A 22,305-nucleotide genomic window follows, 5' to 3' on the forward strand; every position below is an offset into this window, starting at 1 on the left:
CACTTGGCACAGAGTCAATAACAGTTATTGTACTGTCCCCATGTCTTAATGTCTTCTTTATGAGGAACCATTAGAGAAACCTTTCAAGGGCTCAGTTTCAGGTAGTGTTTCTCCCCAACATCTGGTTGTTTTTATCTTACCTAAAACCACAAACCTTATGATATTGCACTCCTTCCTTGTCCTTACTTTCAGGAAATTGACTGAAAACGCTACAGTCTTTCTCTAACAACTATCCAGACACTCATACACGCATTTTGTGTGCAGATTACCCACCAGATGCATCCTATTTCTCCACTTTTATTTTCCTTTTGTGCCAGTTTTGTCTGTTCTTTCCTTTCTGTATCTCTGTAAGCTACCTCAAATAGCCTTTCAAGATGAAGTGAGATACAAACAAACACAGCTTTAAAAAAAAAACCCTCAGGTTGTTAACTCTGATGTTAATACCAACAGCAAGGATTTTAATATTGTATAGTTATTTAAAATGTTGCCATTGATGGAAACTGGTTGAAGAATACACAGGACACTCTGTACAGATTTTTGCAACTTCCTGTAAATCTATAATTATGTCAAAATTAAAAGTTAAAAAAGTACATAATCAGACAATAAGTTTTCTAAGTGCAAAAAGATATGTTACAATTTGGGAAATTTCCCGCATTTCTGAGCACAGAGAAGGCTACATGTATCTACTGAGTGCATGAGTCCAGATAGAATCATTTAAAGGTTATAAAAAGCTCTTTTTTCTTTTATATCTAAGTAACCTTACCCTTAGAGAAACTACTTGGGGGATATTCAGTAAATCTATTTCCAGGGACAGAGGACCTATACTGGGCCACACCAAAATCTAAATACCAAAAAAAAAAAAAAAAAAAAAAAAAAAAGTCTAAGAAAGCTGTCCTGAGTCTTGGAGACAAAAATTAATTAAAATAGCTACTGTATAATCTATCCAATGTTAGAAACTGTAGAAGAGAAATACAATTTGGTTGTTATAATGGGAACAGCTACCCTAGAAAGTATAAACCAGCTCATCATCCCAAAGGAAGAAACTACCAAGAGGAAGGGAAAAAGGAACACTTATACTCAGTATATCACAAGTTCCAGGGACTCTGTTAGGTTTTTTTACTTACCCCTGCTCCTCCTACCTGGTATCAGAGAATTCCAAACTAATGACATTGAGGACTTTCTCCCTCTTCCCACTATAATAGTATTTCACAAAATCACCAAGCTTCATCTTGCAGTCAGCCTGGCGGGTCACATCAATCACATCAATCTCTTTGTCAGAACCTAGAATAAAAAGATAGATTCTGCACCAAGTGGTCTCAGGGACCGGGGAAGCCTCCCTCCCCCCTTCACCTGTACCTAGAATGGACTGACACTCAAAACTTCTCACCGCACACACTGTATTTGTATGTATGTATGTATGTATGTATGTATGTAGGAATCCCTCACGCTCTCCTTACACCAATGTGCTGGGTCCAGGCCTATTAGAGTAACACAACTGCCTGACATACAGTCTCACTCATGATACAATCCACATGCCTGGGCCTATTCCCTCACTTCTCTTCCTATCCCCGAAATTTAATGCCCAGAAGACAAATGGCACATGAGGGCAAAAATCAGAGGCTTTCTTATCTCAAAAGAAGGGAGACTCCTGGGGCACCTGGGTGGCTCAGTCGGTTAAGCGTCCGACTTTAGCTCAGGTCACGATCTCGCAGTCAGTGAGTTCGAGCCCCGCGTCGGGCTCTGGGCTGATGGCTCGGAGCCTGGAGCATGCTTCCGATTCTGTGTCTCCCTCTCTCTCTGCCCCTCCCCATTCATGCTCTGTCTCTCTCTGTCTCAAAAATAAATAAAAAGGTTAAAAAAAATTAAAAAAAAAAAAAGAAGGGAGACTCCCATGATCCCTGGAATTTCCCTGGTAAAAAAAAAAAAGTGGGGCTCAGCCTGGGGGCTCGGGGCCTATTAAGGAGGAAAAGAAAACCAGGATTTTGGTTCTAGTTTTGCCAAAGACTGACTCCGGGCAAAGCACTTTACCTCATATTCCCAAGATGGCTAGAAAAGAAATACAAAGGTAGACTGGAAGCAAAGGGTCACTGGTCTTGATGGGAGTGAATGATGTCACAGTTAGGATAGTTCATCTTTCTTACCAACATAGTGTTCCACGTCCCTCACAGTGAATGATGGTGAAGGCAGCGTCATCCCCAATCCATCCTTCTTCAAGACTAGGATGGGCACACTGAAGCTATTCTCCTCCAAGAATTCCACAGTCAGCTGACTTCCAGTGGGCTTCAGAATCACTTCATCTGAGCTGTGGGCCACATGAGAGAAAGCCTGAGCCCCAGAGGCACTGACACTAAAGGCTTCACTTGATGCTGCCATTCACCCAAGGGGTGGGGCCTTCCTGAGCAGACCTTAATGTGGACTGTAAACTAATGACATATACCTCATGTGCCAGGGAAGAAATGACTTATCCAAGGTAAGAAACCAGGTCACTGGCAGAGGTGGGGAGCTAACCCAAGGATATCTTGTTAATAGCATACTCTTCTCTGAATGGCAAAAGAAGAAATCAGTCAATAACCTGCCCAGAAAGAAAAGATGTATCTGCAATTTTAGTTAATTTACTCTAACCCAGAGCAGGGTCACCCATTTAAAACACTGGCAAATAAAAAAAGACTGATTTGCAAATGACATATCCAATAAAGGGTTAGTATCCAAAATACATAAAGAACTTACACACTCAACACACACACAAAAAATGCAAGTAATCCAATTTAAAAATGGGCAGAAGACATGAACAGACACTTCTCCAAAGAGGGCATACACACGGCCAATAGACACATGAAAAGATGTTCAACGTCACTCATCACCAGGGAAATGCAAATCCAAACTACAATGAGATATCACCTCATACCCGTCAGAATGGCTGAAATCAAAAACACAAGAAACAACAAGTGTTGGCGAGGATGTGGGCAAACTGGAACCCTCATGTACTGTTGGCGGGAATGCAAAGTGGTGCAGCCACTGTGAAAAACGGTATGGAGGTTCCTCAAAAAAATAAAAACAGAACTACCATATGATCTAGTAATCACACTACTGGGTACTTACCCAAAGAATATGAAAACACTAATTTGAAAGGATAATATGTACCCCTATTTTATTGCAGTATTATTTACAATAGTCAAATTATGGAAGCAACCTAAATGTCCATCAATTGATGAATGGATAAAGAAGATGTGTGTGTGTGTGTGTACACACACACACACACACACACACACATACATATAATGGCATATATATACATTGGAATACTATTCAGCCATAAAAAAGAATGAAATCTTACCATTTGCAACAACATGGACAGAGCTACAGAGTATAATGCTAAGTGAAGTAAGTTAGTCAGAAAAAGACAAATACCAGATGATTTTACTTATATGTGGAATTTAAGAAACCAAACAAAGGAAAAATAAAGAGACAAATCAAAAAACAGATTCTTAACTACAGAGAATAAACATGGTTATCAGAGGGGAAGTAAGTGGGGGGAATGGGGGAAATAGGTGAAGGGGGTTTAAGAGTACACTTATCTTGAAGACCACTGAGTAATGTATACAATTGGTGAATCACTATACTGTACACCTGAAACTAACAGAACACTGTATGTTAACTATACTGGAATTAACATAAATAAAAAATAAAAAATGAAAGACTGATTAAAAAACAATTTTTACAACCAATTTCTCAACACATGTATGTAATTAACTAGAAAACAGGAGTTTTTATTTTTTTAAATCATGTTGGAGGAAGATGGACTATTTGACCAAGTTGTGTTGGAACAAGCAACTGGAAAAATATTAAGCTCAATGTCTATCTTTCTCTTTACATAATTCTAGATAGATCAACATTTAAATTGAAAAAAAAAATGAAGCCATCTGTATGTCTTCTTTGGAAAAATGTTCATGTCTTCTGTCCATTTCTTAACTGGATTATTTATTTTGGTGGTGTTGAGTTTGATAAGTTCTTTATAGATTTTGGATGCTAATCCTTTATCAGATACATCATTTGCAAATATCTTCCCCCATTCCACAGGCTGCCTTTTAGTTTTGTTCATTTTTCCAAAGAAGACATATAGGTGGCTAATAGACACATGAAAAGATGCTCAACATAACTCATCATCAGGGAGATACAAATCAAAACCAAATGAGATACCACCTCACACTTGTCAGAATGGCTAAATAGAAACAGGAAACAACAGATGTTGGTGAGGATTTAGAGAAAGGGGAACCGTCTTACACTGTTGGGGGGGAATGCAAACTGGTGCAGCTACTCTGGAAAACAGTATGGAGGTTCCTTAAAAAAATAAAAAATAGAACTACCCTATGACCCAGCAATTGCACTACTAGCTATTTACCCAAAATACACAAAAATATTGATTCGAAGGGGTATATGCACCCCGATGTTTATAGCAGCATTATCACCAATAGCCAAACTATGGAAAAAGTTCAAGTCTATCGACTGATGAATCGATAAAGAGGATGTAGTGCATATATACAATGGTGTATATATACAATGAAATATTACTCGGCCATCAAAAAAAAAAAAAAGAAATCTTGGGGTGCCTAGGTGGCTCAGTCAGTTAAGCATCCTACTCTTGATTTTGGCTCAGGTCATGATCTCACAGATCGCAAGACTGAGCACCACACTGGACTCTGTGTTGACAGTGCAGAGCCTGCTTGAGATTCTCTCTCTCTCTCAATCTCTCTCTCTCTCTCCCTTCCTCCCTCCTTCTCTTCTTCCTCCTCCCCTGCTCACACACATGAGTGATCTCTTTCTTTCTCAAAATATATAAAATTAAAAAAAAAAGAAGGGGCGCCTGGGTGGCTCAGTCGGTTGAGGGCCAAACTTCAGCTCAGGTCATGATCTCACAGTTCGTGGGTTCCAGCCCCACATCAGGCTCTGTGCTGACCACTTACTCAGAGTCTGGAGCCTGCTTTGGATTCTGTGTCTCCTTCTCTCTCTGCCCCTCCCTCGCTCATGCTTTGTCTCACTGTTTCTCAAAAATAAATAAATGTAAAAACAAAAATTTTAAAAAAAAGGAATGAAATCTTGTCATTTGCAATGATGCGGATGAAGCTAGAGTGTATTATGCTAAGCAAAGTAGTCAGAGAAAGATAAATAACATATGATTCCATTTATATGTGGAATTTAAGAAAGTAAACAGATGAACATATGGAAAGGAAGGGGGAAAAAAAGAGAGGGAAGCAATCCATAAGAGACCCTTAACTATAGAAAACTGAGGGTTGAAGGAGAGAGGTGCATGTGGGATGTGGGTGGGGGGTGGGGTAAATGGGTGATGGATATTAAGGAGGGGCACTTGTGATGAGCACTGAGTGTTATATATAAGTGATAAATCACTAAATTTTACACCTTAAACCAATTTTACCATATGTTAACTAACTAGAATTTAAATAAAAACTTGAAAAAATGAAGCCATATAGTAGAAAAAATATGGGAGAGACAAGGCCCACTAGTCATTAAAAATAGCAATAAATAAATTTAACTACATAAAAATTAAATTTTCCTACAAGGAAATATAGGGGTGAATATACCTTTTTGAATTCATGTTTTCATGTTCTTTGGGTAAATACCCAGTAGTAGAATTACTGGATCATAAAAAATTTCTATCTTTAATTATTTGAGGAACCTCCATACTGTTTTCCACAGTGGCTACACGAGTTTGCATTCCCACCAACAGTGTACAAGGGTTCCTTTTTCTCTACATCCTCTGTAACACCTGTCATTTCTTGTCTTTCTTATTCTCACCATTCTGACAGTTATAAGGTGATAATCTCATTATTTAATGTAGCCTTATTTACAATATCTAATATACAGAAGCAACCCAAATGTCCCTGCATAGATGAATGGATACAAATGATGTGGTGTGTATATATATATATATATATATATATATATATATGATGGAATATTACTGAATGGATACAGAAGATGTGGTATATATATACAATGGAATATTTCTTGGCCATAAAAAGAATCAGATCTTGCCATATGCAACAACATGGATGGTCCTAGAGAGTATAAGACTAAGTGAAATAAGTCAGATATAAAAAGACAAATATCATATGATTTTACTCATATGTGGATCATGAGAACTAAGTAATGGATAGAATTGCTAAATCATTATATAGCTGAAACTAATATAATACTGTATGTTAATTATACTTCAACAAATAAATGCTTAAATAAAATTTTCTGTAAGAAAATCTATTATAAATCAGTAAAAAATGGGCAGTAACCCAATAGAAAAATTGTCGGGGCGCCTGGGTGGCGCAGTCGGTTAAGCGTCCGGCTTCAGCCAGGTCACGATCTCGCGGTCCGTAAGTTCGAGCCCCGCGTCGGGCTCTGGGCTGATGGCTCAGAGCCTGGAGCCTGTTTCCAATTCTCTGTCTCCCTCTCTCTCTGACCCTCCCCCGTTCATGCTCTGTCTCTCTCTGTCCCAAAAATAAATAAACGTTGAAAAAAAAAATTTTTTAAATTGTCAAATAAGCAGGAAATAAACAGAGAAATAAAGATGACTTACAAAGGCACAAAAATATGTGCCTTCTTCATAACTAGATGCAAGTGGAAACATTTCATATTTTATCTTATCGGAAAGGCAAAGAGCTTGATAATAAACAGTGTTGGCCAGGATATAGGGAAACAGCCATCCTCACACACTATCTAGTGGGAATAAGAAATGGTACAGTCACTTTGGAAACAAGTTGGCAACATTTATAAACATTTTTAAAGCAGATAATCATTAGTCTTACAATTTCACTTTTAGTTAGTAAATCTACACATATACTTAATCCACATATGCAAAAAAGTACAAAGACATTCACTGCATCATTTTTTTTCTAACAGCAAAATACTAGAATCAATTTAAGTGTACATCAATAGAGGATTGGTTAAATAAATAAATAAATATCCATACAATGGAATACTAAACATCCATGAAAAAGAATGAAAACCACCAGTATGTGCTGGTATGGACTGAGCTCCAAGATATATAATTTAGGTTTAAAAAAAAGCAAGATGAAGAACACTGAGTGTATTTATGCTTTTTTTAGAAAAGTAGGATACACACACACACACACATTTATATAAGTAAAACCTATTTCTGGAAGAATGTACAAGAAACTTGTTGACTAAAGAAGGGATCTGAGGGGTCTGGGACAGAAAGGAGACTCACTGCCTCTGAACAAACAAATCAAAAGATATTAAGGTGAAGAAACACATAATTCTAAGTAACATTTCAATTACAAGAAAGCTGAAAATGGTTGCATGAATTAAAAACCAAGCAAAAGTGAGTGCTTTATTCATTACTTTTTCTAATTCATTATTTTTGTGTAAGGAACTTCTTTTTAATAAGCTCATTTTAATATTTTTAAAAGGTAAAAATAAACCACTTGGCTGGCTTAGTCAGTAGAGCATGTGACTCTTAATCTCAGGGTTGTGAGTTCAAGCCCCAAGTTGGGCACAGAGTTTAATTTTAAAATAAAAATTAAACAATTTTAAAAAACACATTAAAAGGGAGAAAACTTTTTTTATTTAAAAGAAATACATGACCGAACATATTTTTTTTTATTTTTAAAGAGTTTCCTCTTGTCTACAATGAGAGAATTAAACTTTTTGATCTTTAGACTCCTAGTTGAAGCATTCCTTGGGTGCATGCAAATATCCTCTAACAGGTGAAAACTGACTCCCAATCTAACAAAAGTTTTTACAAGTGGACCTTAATGTACTCCGCATGTAGGATGAAACTCTAACAATGTTTCTTAGAAAAATGACTAAAAGAGAAGATTCCTCCCAGAGGGAACATTCCTAAATGGGGGAGGCATCTAATGAGACAGCCAGTGGCAAAGTTGGGAAGAAACGAATCCTAGCCTCCCAGAGCCCTGGCATTCACCAACCCTCACCTGTCAAAGGTCCTACTCCGGAGCTCTCTAATGAATGTAGGACTTCCGGTCTTCACTGGCTTCCCCTTGTGTGTATCATGCCCTTTCGAAGATACACGGCGTTTTTTCACTAAGCCAGAGAAAGACACAAGACTGAGTCAGAATGGCCATGAGCTATGTAGGGTTCCAAGAGCAAAGGCCTCAGCAGATCCTGCTTCCCTTCCAGTCTAACAACCCCTTGGAGCACCTAAAGTCAACGCCCTCACATACTCAGGAAAAGTTCCTGGTGAGGTTGGTGCTTCCTCTGGGAATTCCCTAGGAAGAGAGGGAGGTAAAGCTCTGCAATTCTGCCCTCTCACTGGGGCAGCTGCTAACCTGCTGGGCCTACACAGGCTTTTGCTATTTCCCAAGCGCTCAGACAAAGGCAATCTTCCTTTTAAGCTTCCTTCGTTTTGTCTCACCTCTGGACCACTTTCTCTTGAAAACTCCAAGATGTACTTACTAATGGAGGGCCCATGTAAGACTTCACAGTTGGGGCAGTGGTAGAGGTCAATGTCAGCAGCTTTCTCTTCTTCAACGCCAACACAACTAGAAAAGAGAAAAACAGCCAACATTTAAATTTTATTTTTCGTAAGGTCTAGAACTGTGCTGTCCAGTATACATAGCTATTTACATTTAAATTAATTCAATAAAATTTTAAATGCTGTCCCTGCATCATCTAGCTACATTTCAAATGCTCAGTAGCCACATGTGGCTAGAGGTTACCGTACTTGGCAGATTATCAAACACTTTCACCAATGCAAAAAGTTATATTGGACCACACTGGTCTACAACAATTATGACAGAGCTAAAAATGTACAGACAGCAAAGCTTCATTAAGACTCAGAATGGGGGTGCGCCTGGGTGGCTCAGTCGGTTAAGCATCCAACATCAGCTCAGGTCATGATCTCACGGTTCATGAGTCTGAGCTCCACATCGGGTTCTGTGCTGACAGCTCAGAGACTGGAGCCTGCTCCAGATTCTGTATCTCCTCTCTCTGCCCCTCTTCAGCTCACACTGTCTCTCTCTCAAAAATAAATAAACATTTAAAACATTTTTAAAAAAGACTTAGAATGGTAAAAGCTAGAAGAGATTCTAAAACAATGCTGTTCAACAGAAATATAATGTAAGCCAGATATATAAGTTTAAATGTTCTAATAATCACATTAAAAAGGTAAAAAGAGGGGTGCCTGGGTGGCTCAGTCAGTTGAGTGCCCCAACTCTTAATTTCGGCTCAGGTCATGATCCCAGAGTCATGGGATGAAGCCCCATGTCGGGCTCCACACTGAATATGGAGCCTGCTTACGATTCTATCTCTCTCCCTCCTTCTGCCCTTCTCCCCTGCTTGTGCACACTCACTCTCTCTAAAATTAAAAAAAAAAGTAAAAAGAAACAGGTGAAATTAATTTTAAAATTTAATTTAACCAATATATCTAAAATATTCTGACTTCAACATATAATCAAAACTTTAAACTTTACTGAACTATTTTACTTGATTAAATGAAAAGGACTGAAAAGAGTATTTTATAATCAACAGTGGTTCTGAGTGAAGGATTACAGGTCATTTTTCTCTTATTTGTATTTTCTAATGCTCTACAATGAACATATGTTACTTATTTCATAATGTAATATATAAAAAAGTTCATTTAATTTTGAAAATTTGAGTTTAAGTTTATGTGAGATGTTCATCTCACAAAAGTAAATCCTTCCTCACCAGTCATTAGCAGCCCTCCTAATAACTTCTGGCTAAGATTAAACTCCTAAAATCCTTGGTCAGCCACACACAGCAGGGAGCATAAAAATAGGGCAGAACTCCAACTTTTTCCTCCAAGATCATGCTCACAAACTGACTTCTTGGGATCAGGACCCCACCCCTGTCCCAACTGCTAACTGCTAATCCTGTGTCTGTAAATCTGCTGCATATCAATAAATTGGGGATATCACATCAACTTGGTGGAGTTTTTCTAAGGGCTCAGATAATGTATTTAAAGTAGTTGGCACACACTCTGGAAAACAGTATGGAGGTTCCTCAAAAAATTAAAACCAGAGGGGCGGCTGGGTGGCTCAGTTGGTAAAGTCTTGAGCTCAGGTCATGATCTCATGGCTCGTGAGTTCAGGTCCCCCATCGGACTCTGTGCTAATAGCTCAGAGCCTGGAGCCTGCTTTGGATTCTGTGTCTCCTTCTCTCTCTGCCCTTCTCCCACTCATGTTCTGTCTCTGTCTCTCAAAAATGAATACACATTGAAAAAAATTTTTTTATTAAAAATAGAACTACCCTATGACCCAGTAATTGCACTACTAGGAATTTATCCAAAGGATACAAACATGCTGATAGAAAGGGTGCATGCACCCCAATGGCTATAGCCGCATTATCAACAATACCCAAACTATGGAAAGAGCCCAAATGTCCATCAACTGATGAATGGATTAAGAAGATGTGGTATATATATACAATGAACTACTACTCAATGATCAAAAAGAATAAAATCTTGCCACTAAGTGAAATAGCCAGAGAAAGACAGTTATCATATGATTTCACTCATATGTGGAATTTGAGAAGCTTAACAGGTGAACATAGGGGAAGGGAAGGAAAAATAATGAGGGAAGCAAACCATAAGAGACTCTTAAATACAGAGAACTGAGGGTTGATGGGGTAGAGGGGTGGGGGTATGGGTTAAATGGATAATGGGCATTAAGGAGGGCACTTGTTGGGATGAGCACATATTACACATATGTGATGAATCACTGGGTTTTACTCCTGAAGCCAAGACTACACTGTATCTTAACTAACTTGAGAATAAAAAATAATAAATAAATTAATAAAGTGCTTAGCACAGTGAGCACAGAGAAGCACATCTCACCCTTCACCTGCCTAAACTTTCTTTAAATATATTCCCCAGACCTTGTAGCATTAACTCACTTTGTCAGACCACATGCTTTCTCTGTCTCACACCCGTTAGCCTTGGACACTGCTCAAGAAGGAACCACTAGTCATCCCTCTCTCCTGAACTTTCATCCCATATAGCTGTGTACTTTCTCCACCCCCAAACATCCACTGGTCATCAACATTCCTAACTTTTCTCTTGTATCCCCAAGCAACCCCATTTCTTGGTAAACAAACCCATCTAATTCATAACCCCTTCAACAAACCCCTTCTTCACCTTCCTGGCTTACTGACCACAGCTTCTCCTAGGAGAAGCCATCTTCTCTATACAAGTGCTACTCGGTGTGGTCCACAGACTAATGCTCATACGTGAACTGTTCACCACAGGTCTGTAATAAGTACAAAAAGTCAGCATGAGCATCCACAAACTTTTATGACAATTTGGCTGAGTAATTTTATGTCTGTTGAATCTAACAATAAGAAATTGGGGCTTATATTTTGTATAGCTTTTTTGGTTCATCCATTTTTCTAGTAATTCATTTTTTATTGTACCAAATAATTGTGTCCATTATTGTTTGGAAATTTTAAAAAACAGACAAACCCGGTCCTTCGCCACAGAACATCTAAGAAGCACTGTGCTAGAACCCCAATCAGGCAGAAGTTATGCATTCTACCAGACCCTTATGTAACTCAGGGCTGTGTTGGAAGCAGACATTCCCCTCACTCTCCAGTGAGAGATCATCTCTCCTCTACCCGTGTGTATGATCTCTTACTGCTTTTTAAAAAAATGTTTGAGAGAGAGAGCATGAGCGAGTGGGGGAGGAGCAGAGAAGGAGAGAGAGGATCCCAAGCAGGCTCTGCACTGTCAGCACAGAGCCTGATGAGGGGCTCAAACCCATGAACCACGAGATCATGACCTGAGCTGAAATCAAGAGTCAGATGCTTAACCAGCTGAGCCACCCAGGTGCCCCAGATCTCTTACTCCTTTGAGCTTCATATCATCTAGACATGCCTCTTTCCACTCCTCTTCACTGTCAGCTCCTCAGCTCCCCAACATACCCCTTTCACTCATTTAAGAACCTGTTCACAGATTCTTCTCCATCCCAAGTCCTGCCAACATCCCACATGATGTTAGTACTGATGCAGAGGCCCAACACACTGGCCTCTTAGCTCTTTGACCTCCTTATCTTCAGAGGCTGGTGTCTCCACTTCCCTTTCAGCTATCAAATCTCATGGTCATCATCCAGCCCTTGTCAATACTTGCAATAACTCCACATCTAGAATATGAAATTCATACAGCATACTTGTGACCACAAATATAATCATCCAGCTCTTATTCATTACACTTGTTCTTTGCTCTCAAAATCCCTTGAGCCTACTTTTCACCTCTTCATCTATTCTTAACTTCACCCTTCTTCCCCATCTAGCTTAGATTCCAGCATTCCTCCCTTCAGCCATTCTCCAACAGATATCCTCAACTCCCTTGCCCCACTGCCTTTCCATCACTCCCACGTGCACATTCCAACCCTGGCTCAATCCAACTATGTTAACACTGGACCATTGGACATGGCTGGAGAAAAATCACCCACTGGATCAGCACCACAATAAATTCACACTGTCCAAAATATCTGAGTCACAGCATAGTCAACACAATATCGAATGAAAAGAACAAAGTTGGAAGACTGATGCTACCTGATTTCAGGACTCACTATAAAGCTACAGTAATCAAGACAGTGTGGTATAAATGAAAGATAGACAAACAGATCAATAAAACAGAATAGAGAGCCCAGAAGTAGACCTACATAAGTATGGTCAACTAATCTTTGACAAAGAGCAAAGGTAGTACAATGGGGCAAAAAGATAGTCTTTTCAACAAATGGTACTGAAACTGGACATCCACATGCAAGTGAATGAATCCTGACACAGAACTTGTACACTTCACAAAAATGGAACTCAAAATGGATCACAGACCTAAATGTAAAATGCAAAAGTACAACACTCCTAGAATATAACACAGGATAAAAATCTAAATGAGCTTGGGCATAGCAATAATTATTTTTAGATGTAATACCAAAGGCATGATCCATGAAAAAAGGAATTGATAAAATAGACTTCATTAAAATTAAAAATATGATCTTTGAAAGATACTGTCAAGAGAAAAACAAGACAAGCCAAAGACTGGGAGTAAACAACTGCATAAATACATATTTGATAAAGGATGCTATCTAAAATATACAAAGAACTCTTAAAAATTAGCAATAAAACAAACCTGATTTAAAAATGGGCAAAAGATCTCTACAGAAACCTCACCGAAGAATATATGCAGATGGAAAATAAGCATATAAAAAGGTGCTCCACATCATATGTTAGGAAAATTAAAACTATGAGATACCACTATACATCATCTATCAGAATAGCCAAAATTCAGAACACTGACAACACTAAATGCTAATGAGGAGGTAGAGCAAAAGGAACTCTCATTCACTGCTGGTGGGAATACAAAATGGTACAGCCATTTTGGAAGACAGTTTGGCAATTTCTTAAAAAACTGAACATACTCTTAACATACAATCCATCAATCATGCTCCTTGGCATTTACTCAAAGGAACTGAACACAAACCTACACATGGATGTTTATAGCATCTTTTTTCATAAATGCCAAAATTTGGAAGCAATTATGATGTCCTTCAATAGGTGAATGGATAAACTGTGGTATATCCAAACAATGAAATGTTTATTCAGCACTAAAAAGAAAGGAGCTATCAAGCCAGGAAAAGGCATGGAGGAAACCTGAACACATATTATGAAGTGAAAGAAGCCAATCTGAAAAGGCTATGCATTATAGATTCCAACTATATGACATTATGGGAAGGGCAAAACCATGGGGACAGTAAAAACTGATTGCCAGAGGTTATCGGGGAGAGAGAGATGAATCGGTAGAGCACAGAGAATTTTTAAAGGCAGTGAAACTATTCTTCATGATACTAAAATGCTATAATGGTGAATGCATGTCATTATACATTTGTCCAAACCCAGAGAATGTACAACACCAACAGTAAACACTGTTGTAAACTATGGACTTTGGGTGATAATCATGTGTCAGTGTAGGTTTGTCAATGGTAATGTACCACTCTGGTGAGGAATGCTGATAATGGGAGAGGCTACACATGTGGGGGCAGGAGGAATATGGGAAATATCTGTATCTTCCTCTCAATTTGACTGTGAACTTTAAACTACTCTAAAAAATAAAGTCTATTGAAAAAATATCTGGGTCATGTTTCCTCAGAATCCTCCTATATTTCCCTGCTCAATTCTCTCTCCCATCATTCACAGTGGTTATATCAAATCCATGGTCCCATTACCTCCCTCCTCTTTCAGAAAATGACCCTGCCTACTTCTTAGACAAGATGAAGTAATCAGATGGGAACTATCTCAACTTTCCACACCAAATCTACCTCCTTCTGTACCCATCCTTTCCTCTGGTTACAATGAAAGAAATATCCTTCAATCTTTCCAAAGTTGGCTTTTCCACCCAGGTTCCCATCTTTTTTTAATCTTCTCAAGTATCCCTTCTTTCTTCAATATCTTCAACCTCTTCCTCCCTCCCTTCCATCTCCTTCACAATAGCATTTAAACAATTATAAAAGATAAGACCCTCCCTCCTGTCTGCCCCTCTGCCACTTCACAGCCAAATATCTTCTTTGTATGCAGGTTGATACTGACTTATTTGAATAGTTATCAGTTAGTAATGGCACAAAACTCAAAAGGTACAAAACTGTATACACTAAAAAGTCTACCTACTTCTTGCCACCTGGCATTATTCAGAGATGTTCTATCAGAGCCAAACTTATAAGAGGAATTTTCTAGAGTTGTTATGTATACTTTCTTACCCTGCTGCAGTCTGATTTTAGTCCCCACCTTCTTTAAAACAGAGCTCATCAATGTTCTGACTTCCTTATTGATACATGCAATAAATACTCCTCTCCTTTATTTCACTTGATCTCTTAGCCGTATTAGCACACAGTGCTGACCCTCTGCTCTCTCCCCACTTGACAAGTTCTCTACCCTTGACTTCTATAACACTCCATTTGCCTGATGTCCATTTCTTCAGTTAACATTATTGAGGGGAGCCTGGATGGCTCAGTCAGTTAAACGTCCAACTTCAGCTCAGGTCATGACCTCGCAGTTTGTGAGTTCAAGCCCTGCCTCGGGCTCTGTGCTGATAGCTCAGAGCCTGAAGCCTGCTTCAGATTGTCTCCCTTCCTCTGCCCCTCCCCCACTCATACTCTGTCTCTCTCAAAAATAAATACACATTAAAAATTTTTTAAAACCCATTACTGAGCATCTTCCAGGCCCTGGTCCAACTGCTAGGGAGGTAAGGACATAGAGCAAAGCATACAGAAATCCCTGCCCTCCTGGAGCTGATACCATTGTAGTGGCAGAAGCAAACAAGAAACAAAATAAATCCAGGGTGCCTGGGTGGCTCAGTAGGTTAAGTGTCCGACTTTGGCTCAGGTCATGATCTCATGGTTTGTGGGTTCGAGCCCCACGTTGGGCTCTGTGCTGACAGCTCAGAGCCTGGAGCCTGCTTCAGATTCTGTGTCTCTCCATCGCTTGGCCCCTCCCCTGCTCACGCTTTGTGTCTCTCTCTCAATAATAAATTAACGTAAAAAAAATTTTTTTAAAGAAACAAAATAAATCCACGTAATCAGTGAGATACATTGTATAATAGTGAGAAGAACCAAGTAGAAAAATAAAGCAGGAAGGGGAATATATGTGCATGTGTGTACACACACACACACACACACACACACAGTGGGGTAAGGGGATAGCAATGGTATTGAAATTTTAGTTAAGGAAGCCAATAGGTACTGAAATCTTACATACAAACTCACTGACAAAATGACTTTTGAATAAGGACCTGAAGGGAGTAAGGAAGCAAGCCATATGGATATGAGGGAAGAGCATCCCAAGTAGAGAGAATAGCAAGTACAAAAGCTCTGTGGTAGTAGTGTGCCCAGATTACTGAAGCAACAGAGGAGGACAGTATTCTGGAATAGAGAGAGTAAGGGGGACAGTAATAGGTCAGAAAGGTAATGGGCTCACATAGTAGGGTCTCATAGGCCATCGTAAAGGATGTTGGCTTTTCCTGAGTGAAGAACTGGGTGAAATCCATAGGAGAATTGTAAGCAGGGATGTGATGTGATCTTAATTATGTCTCTGGCTGCTCCTTCTGTCTCCCAATGCACCCTTTTTGTCCTGTCCACTCCTTAAATGTTGATGCTTCCTAGGCCTTCTCTCCTCACTTTCCCTTGTCGATCTCACTCCCAGGGCTCAATGTGCCCCTTATGCACCTATGACGGCAAGCTAGATCTCTCTGCTGAGTTTCAGACCCCTCCCTAGAAATGCTTCCTGGTTCTTCTACTGGATAGACTCTTTACATGTTTCAAATTTCACATGTCCAAATTCAATTTCTCCCTCGGCCTGCCCCCCCAACATACTCCCTCTCTTGGCAAGTGGCACCATAACCTCAGACTGCCTGAGTTTATATCCTAGCTGTAACTGCCACTTATTAGTATGGGAACTTGAGCATGTTACCTCTGTGCCTCAGTTTCCTCATCCCTAAGGTGGGGATAAAAATTGTATGTACATCACAAAGTTGTTATCAAAAATAAATGAGTTAATCCATAGAAGGTGTTTATAACACTGCTTCATACGTAGAAAGTGCTCTGTATCATTCAAGCTATCATGTCCTAGCAATTCTATCTCTTGATTAGCTATCAGTTGTGCCCTTCTGTCATCCTTATTGCCCCTGCCCTAATCCAGGCCCCTGTTATCTCCAGCTAGGATTACTGTCCTGCCCTCCAACTGGGCTCCTGGCCTCTACTCTGTCTTCACCCAACTGGCCCTCCACACTACAGTCAAAGGGACCACTTTTAAAAACACCAATTTGAGGGGCGCCTGGAGTGGCTCAGTAGGTTAAGCATCTGACTCTTGATTTCAGCTCAGGTCATGATCTCACGGTTCGTGAGTTCAAGCCCCGCTGACAGCGCAGAGCCTGCTTGGGATTCTCTCTCCCTTTCTCTCTGCCCCTCCCCCTGCTTGTGCATGCGTGCGTATGTGTGTGAGCACATGCACGTGTGCTCTCTCTCAAAATAAATAAATAAATAAATAAATAAATAATCTTTTTAAAAACCCACCCATTTGATCTTGTCAACCCTTGCTCAAAACCCCTCACAGCCTTCCTATTTTTCTTATGTTTAAAGTATAAACTTACCATGGTCTACAAGCCTTGCCTCTCTGGCCTCAACTCTGGCTTCTCACGTGCAGCGTCAGCTACATAATTTATAAGGCCTGGTGCAAATGAAAATCAGGAGCCTCTTGTTCATAACAGAGGAAAAAAATCTATTTTCCTTTCTTCCACAGTCTCTCAACTTGTCATAGGCCTTTTTATTTGTTATTTATTGTCATGCTCCCTGGGCATGAGGATACTCAAAGGGGAAGTACAGGCCACACCCTGTGACTCAGTGCACAGGATGCATGCACTCAACGCTGACTCTCTTGCACCTGCATCCAGACCTGGTGCCCCAGGCAACCAACTGAGAACCTGTTCAGGGAGTAGGGAGGCAGTAGGAGGTAGGACCACATGTGAGCTAAAGCTCTAAGTCCCTAAGAAACAATCCATTGTCCCACTGGATTTCACATGCAAAACATAAATTTCACATACAAACAGGTAAAATTATTAAGAATTTCAAAACAACCACAAAACATTAAACCTCAAGCATGGTGTCCCCTTCCAAATATGAGGCTCTGTGTGACTGGTCACACACCCATGACGTCAGCCCTGCTCTGAAAAGCCAGCTGGGTCTGACTTTGCCTCAGGTCACGATATCACGAGTTGTGAGTTCGAGCCTGGAGCCATGTCAGGCTCTGTGCTGACAGCTCAGAGCCTGGAACCTGCTTTTGATTCTGTGTCTCCCTCTCTCTCTGCCCCTCCCCCCTCTCAAAAATAAACAAACATGAAAAAAAAATTGAAAAGCCAGCTGGACTCTCAATGCCATGCTCTTTCAGTTCTATGGGTCTCATCACACATGGCTCCCTGTGCCTAAAATATTCCTGCTCTTCCTCTTCCCTGCTGCCATGGCACTCCCCCCGAAACACTATCCCTATTTTGGCACTCGTCACATGGATTTACAACTGCTCATTCACTTGCTACCTGCCCCACTACATTTGACAGCATCGATCTCATTCACCAGAAGTCCTTACCTTATCCATCTCCCAGTCTTGTTTTATTTATTCTTCAACTCAATTCAACAAACATTCATTGGGCTAGATAATTCCTCACATCAGGAAGACAGACGGATGAAAATCAGACTTGTGGCTGCACTGTCTCAATAATTATCACTGAGACCAAGGGTCCTAGATGCTAATTTGCTTCCTTAGTGAAGAGGCAAATTATCACAGCACCAGGTCTCAAGATTAAGATGAATTATCCCCAACGTGTACCACAGAGCCTGGTACATGGTAGACACTCAACCAATATTTGTTAATAAAGTAAATGCATAAACTTAATAAATATTGATTGAGAACAGCCACTGCCCTCATGGAGTAGACATTCTAGAGGGAGAGATGGACAAGTGGTGCCAGGGGTTTCATAAGTGGTAAAAAGTAAATAGATCAGGTTAAGGGGATGAGGAGAAAACAACCAAATTTGAAGCCTGCATAAAAGGAACTGAGGAGAAAACTGAGCTATGAGTTATATGTGTATTATCACATTTATTCTCCACAACTAAGCAGGGCATTCTGTACAGTATTCACAGGCAGTATAGCACAGAGGTAAAAGTACAGCCTTGGGAGCCAAACTGCCTGGGTTTGAATCACCTCTGCCACTTACTGGATGTGTGAACTTAGAGAAGAAAGCAACCTGACTAGGGACAATAGGACCTGAAGTAGTGGGTGTCAACAGAGACTAAGAGACCTGGACTTCCACTCCTACCTGTCAGTAACTAAGGGGTACCCTCTTCCCCTGCCACTAAAATTGCAGTGTCTAAAGAGGCCTGCAAGGGGCGCCTGGGTGGCTCAGTCGGTTAAGCGTCCGACTTCAGCTTAGGTCAGGATCTCGCGGTCTGTGAGTTTGAGCCCCATGTTGGGCTCTGGGCTGATGGCTCAGAGCCTGGAGCCTGCTTCGGGTTCTGTGTCTCCCTCTCTCTCTGCCCCTCCCCTGTTCATGCTCTCTCTGTCTCAAAAATAAATAAACGTTAAAAAAAAATTAAAAAAAAAAGAGGTCTGCAAAAACAGAAGATGTAATAATACCCGAATCTCCTAACATCATACCCAAAATATCCAGGATATAATGAAAATAATCACTTATTATATCAAGAACAAGGAAAATCACAACTTGAATGAGCAAAGGAAATCAATAATCTCAACACTGAGATGACACAGATGTTGGAATTACCTGACAAGGATTTTTAAAGGAGTAATCATAAAAATGCTTCAAGGAACAATTACAAACATGCCTGAAACAAATGAATAGACAGAAAACGTCAGCAAAAAATAAAGAACTTCCGCAAAGTAGAAGATACAGAAAAGAATCAATGGCACTTTTAGAATGGAACGCTACGATAAGTTTAATGAAAATTCATTGGATGGGCTCAACAGCAAAATGGAGACAAGAGGAAAAAAAACAGTAAACCTGAAGACAGAATAGAAATTATCCAATTTTGAACAGAAAGAAAATAGACTGAACTATGAACAACTCTACACCAATAAATTGGACAATCTACAAGAAATGGATAAATTCTTAAAAATATCCAATCTACCAAGACTGAATTGGGAAAAAATAGAAAGTCTGAACAAATTACTAGTAAGGAGACTGAATCAACAATAACAAAATTCCCAGTTAAGAAAAGCCCAGGACTAGAGGGCTTCACTAGTGAGTTGTACCCAAATATTTAAAGAAGAATTAATTTCAATTCTTCTCAAACTCTCCAAAAATATCAAAGAAGAGGGAAGACTCTCAAACTCATTTTATGAGGCCAGCATTATCCTGATACCAAAACCAGACGAAGACACTAAAAGATACTACAAGAAAAGAAAACTACAGGCTAATATCCCTAATGAATATAGATGCAAAAATCTCAATAAAACACTAGCAAAATGAATTCAGCAATATATTAAAATAAGCATTTACCATGATCAAGTGGGATTTATCCTTAGGATGCAAGAATGTTTCAGTATAAGCAAATCAATAAAGGTGATACATCACATTAATAGAATGGAAGAAAAAAACCATGTGATCATCTCAAAAAGCACAGAAAAAGTATCTGATAAAATTCAACATTTGTTCATGATAAAAACTCTCAAAAAATGGGTTATAGAAGAAAACATGCCAAAAATGGGTTATAGAAGAAAATGTGCCTTAACATAATAAAGGCCATATATGTCAAGCCCACAGTTGACATCATATTCAATGGTGAAAGGTTTAAAACTTTTCCTCTAAGATCGGGAACAAGACAAGGGTGCCCATTGTCACCACTCCTATTCAACACAGTACTAGAAATCCCAGCCAGGGCAATCAGGCAAGAAAAAGAAATAAAAGGCATAAAAATTACAAAGGAAGATGTAAAATTGTCTCTCTCTGCAGATGACATGATATAGAAAATTGTAAAGACTCCACCAAGAAACTCAGATCTAATTAATGAATTAGGTAAAGTTGCAGGATACAAAATATACAAAAATCCGTAGCATTTCTACATACTAAAACAAATTATCTAAAAAAGAAACAAAAAAAATCAGCCCACTTACAATAGCATCAAAAACTATAAAGTACTTAGGAATAAAAATAACCAAGAAGGTGAAAAATCTCTACACTGAGAACTATATCAATGAAAGAAAGTGAAGACACAAATAAATGGAAAGATAACCTGTGTTCATAGACTGGAAAAATATCATTAAAAAAGTCCATACAAGGAATCCTTGTACACTGCTGGTGGGATTTTAAATTGGTACAGCCACTGTGGAAAAAAATGGAGGTTCTTCAAAAATTTAAATGAACTACCATATGATGTAACAATTCCACTTCTAGGTAAATATCAAAGGAAAACAAAATCACTATGTTGCAGAAATATTTGCACCCCCATGTTCAGTGCATCATGATTTACAATAACCAAGTCATGGAACAAACCTAAGTGTCTACCAAAAGATGAATGGACAAAGAAAATGTCACACACACACACACACACACACACACACACACACACACTGGAACACTATTTCATTAAGCCATAAAAAAAGGAAATCCTACCATTTGCAACAACATGGTCAAACCCTGAGGGCATTACATTATATAAGTCAGTCAGAAAAAGATAACATATGCTTTTATGTGGAATCTAAACAAAACAAAATAAACCACAAACTCATAGTAAAAGAGATAAGATTTGTGGTTACCAGAAGCGGGGGGGACTGGGGATGAGTGAATTGGAGAAAGTTGTCAAAAGGTACAAACTTCCAGTTATCAGATAACTAAGTACTAGGGATATAATGTACAATATGATGACTATAGTTAACACTGCTGTATTGTAAATCTTATTAAAGTTGCTTAGAGAGTAAATCCTAAAAATTCTCATCACAAGGGAAAAAAACCTCTTTCCTTTCTTCTGGGAGGTATTTATATGAAGTGATGGATATTAACTAAACTTACCATGGTAATCATTTCACAATATATATAAGTCAAGTAATTATACTCTACACCTTAAAAATCATATAGTACTGTATGTCAATTATACCTCAATAAAATTGAAAGAAAAATAGATTAAAAAATTATGAACAGAGCTTAAACAACCTATTAAGACCAAAACCAAAGACAGGGGTGCCAGAGTGGCTCAGTCAGTTACATGTCCTGACTTCAGCTCAGGTCAAGTTCTCGTGGTCTGGGAGTTTGAGCCCAGTGTCAGGACAGCTCAGAGCCTGGAGCCTGCTTCAGATTCTGTGTCTCCCACTCTCCCTGCCCCTCCCCCACTCATGCTGTTTCTCTCTCTCCAAAATGAATAAATGCTTTAAAAAATTTTAAATAAAGACAACTAAAACCAAAGACAATCTGAAATATTTCTACACTGAAAAACAGCATAATCAAATTCCTGAACACAAAAGACAAAGGAAAAATCTTTAAAGCAGTGATAAAGAAATGGCACATTACCTAAAGGAGAACACCAATTCAAATGACCAAGGATCTCTCATCAGAAACAATGGAGGCCACAGGGGAAGTAGCACAATAGTTTTCAAGTGCTGAAGGAAAAGAACTAAAAACCCAGGATCTAATATCTAATGAAAAGACCTTAAGGAATCCAAGAGAAATCAAGACATTCTCATATGAAGGAAAACTAAGCGTATTTGTTGCCAGTAGAACTATCCTAGAAAAATGGCTAAATGAAGCTCTCT

General features: G+C 39.2%; 1 protein-coding gene across 3 annotated transcripts in view; it reads right to left on the reverse strand.

Moving 5' to 3' along the window:
* Nucleotides 1–22,305, reverse strand: part of PHF8 (PHD finger protein 8) — a 95,472-nt gene that overhangs the window by 64,717 nt on the left and 8,450 nt on the right. For all 3 annotated transcript variants that reach the window (XM_047843635.1, XM_047843636.1, XM_047843637.1), the window contains 4 exons: nucleotides 8,446–8,531; nucleotides 7,965–8,073; nucleotides 2,142–2,302; nucleotides 1,140–1,281 (listed from right to left, as the gene is read on the reverse strand). In XM_047843635.1, coding sequence (XP_047699591.1) covers nucleotides 1,140–1,281; nucleotides 2,142–2,302; nucleotides 7,965–8,073; nucleotides 8,446–8,531 — 498 coding nt within the window. The remainder of the gene's footprint in view (nucleotides 1–1,139; nucleotides 1,282–2,141; nucleotides 2,303–7,964; nucleotides 8,074–8,445; nucleotides 8,532–22,305) is intronic.

Source organism: Prionailurus viverrinus, chromosome X (assembly GCF_022837055.1).
Source record: "Prionailurus viverrinus isolate Anna chromosome X, UM_Priviv_1.0, whole genome shotgun sequence".
NCBI lineage: Eukaryota > Metazoa > Chordata > Mammalia > Carnivora > Felidae > Prionailurus > Prionailurus viverrinus.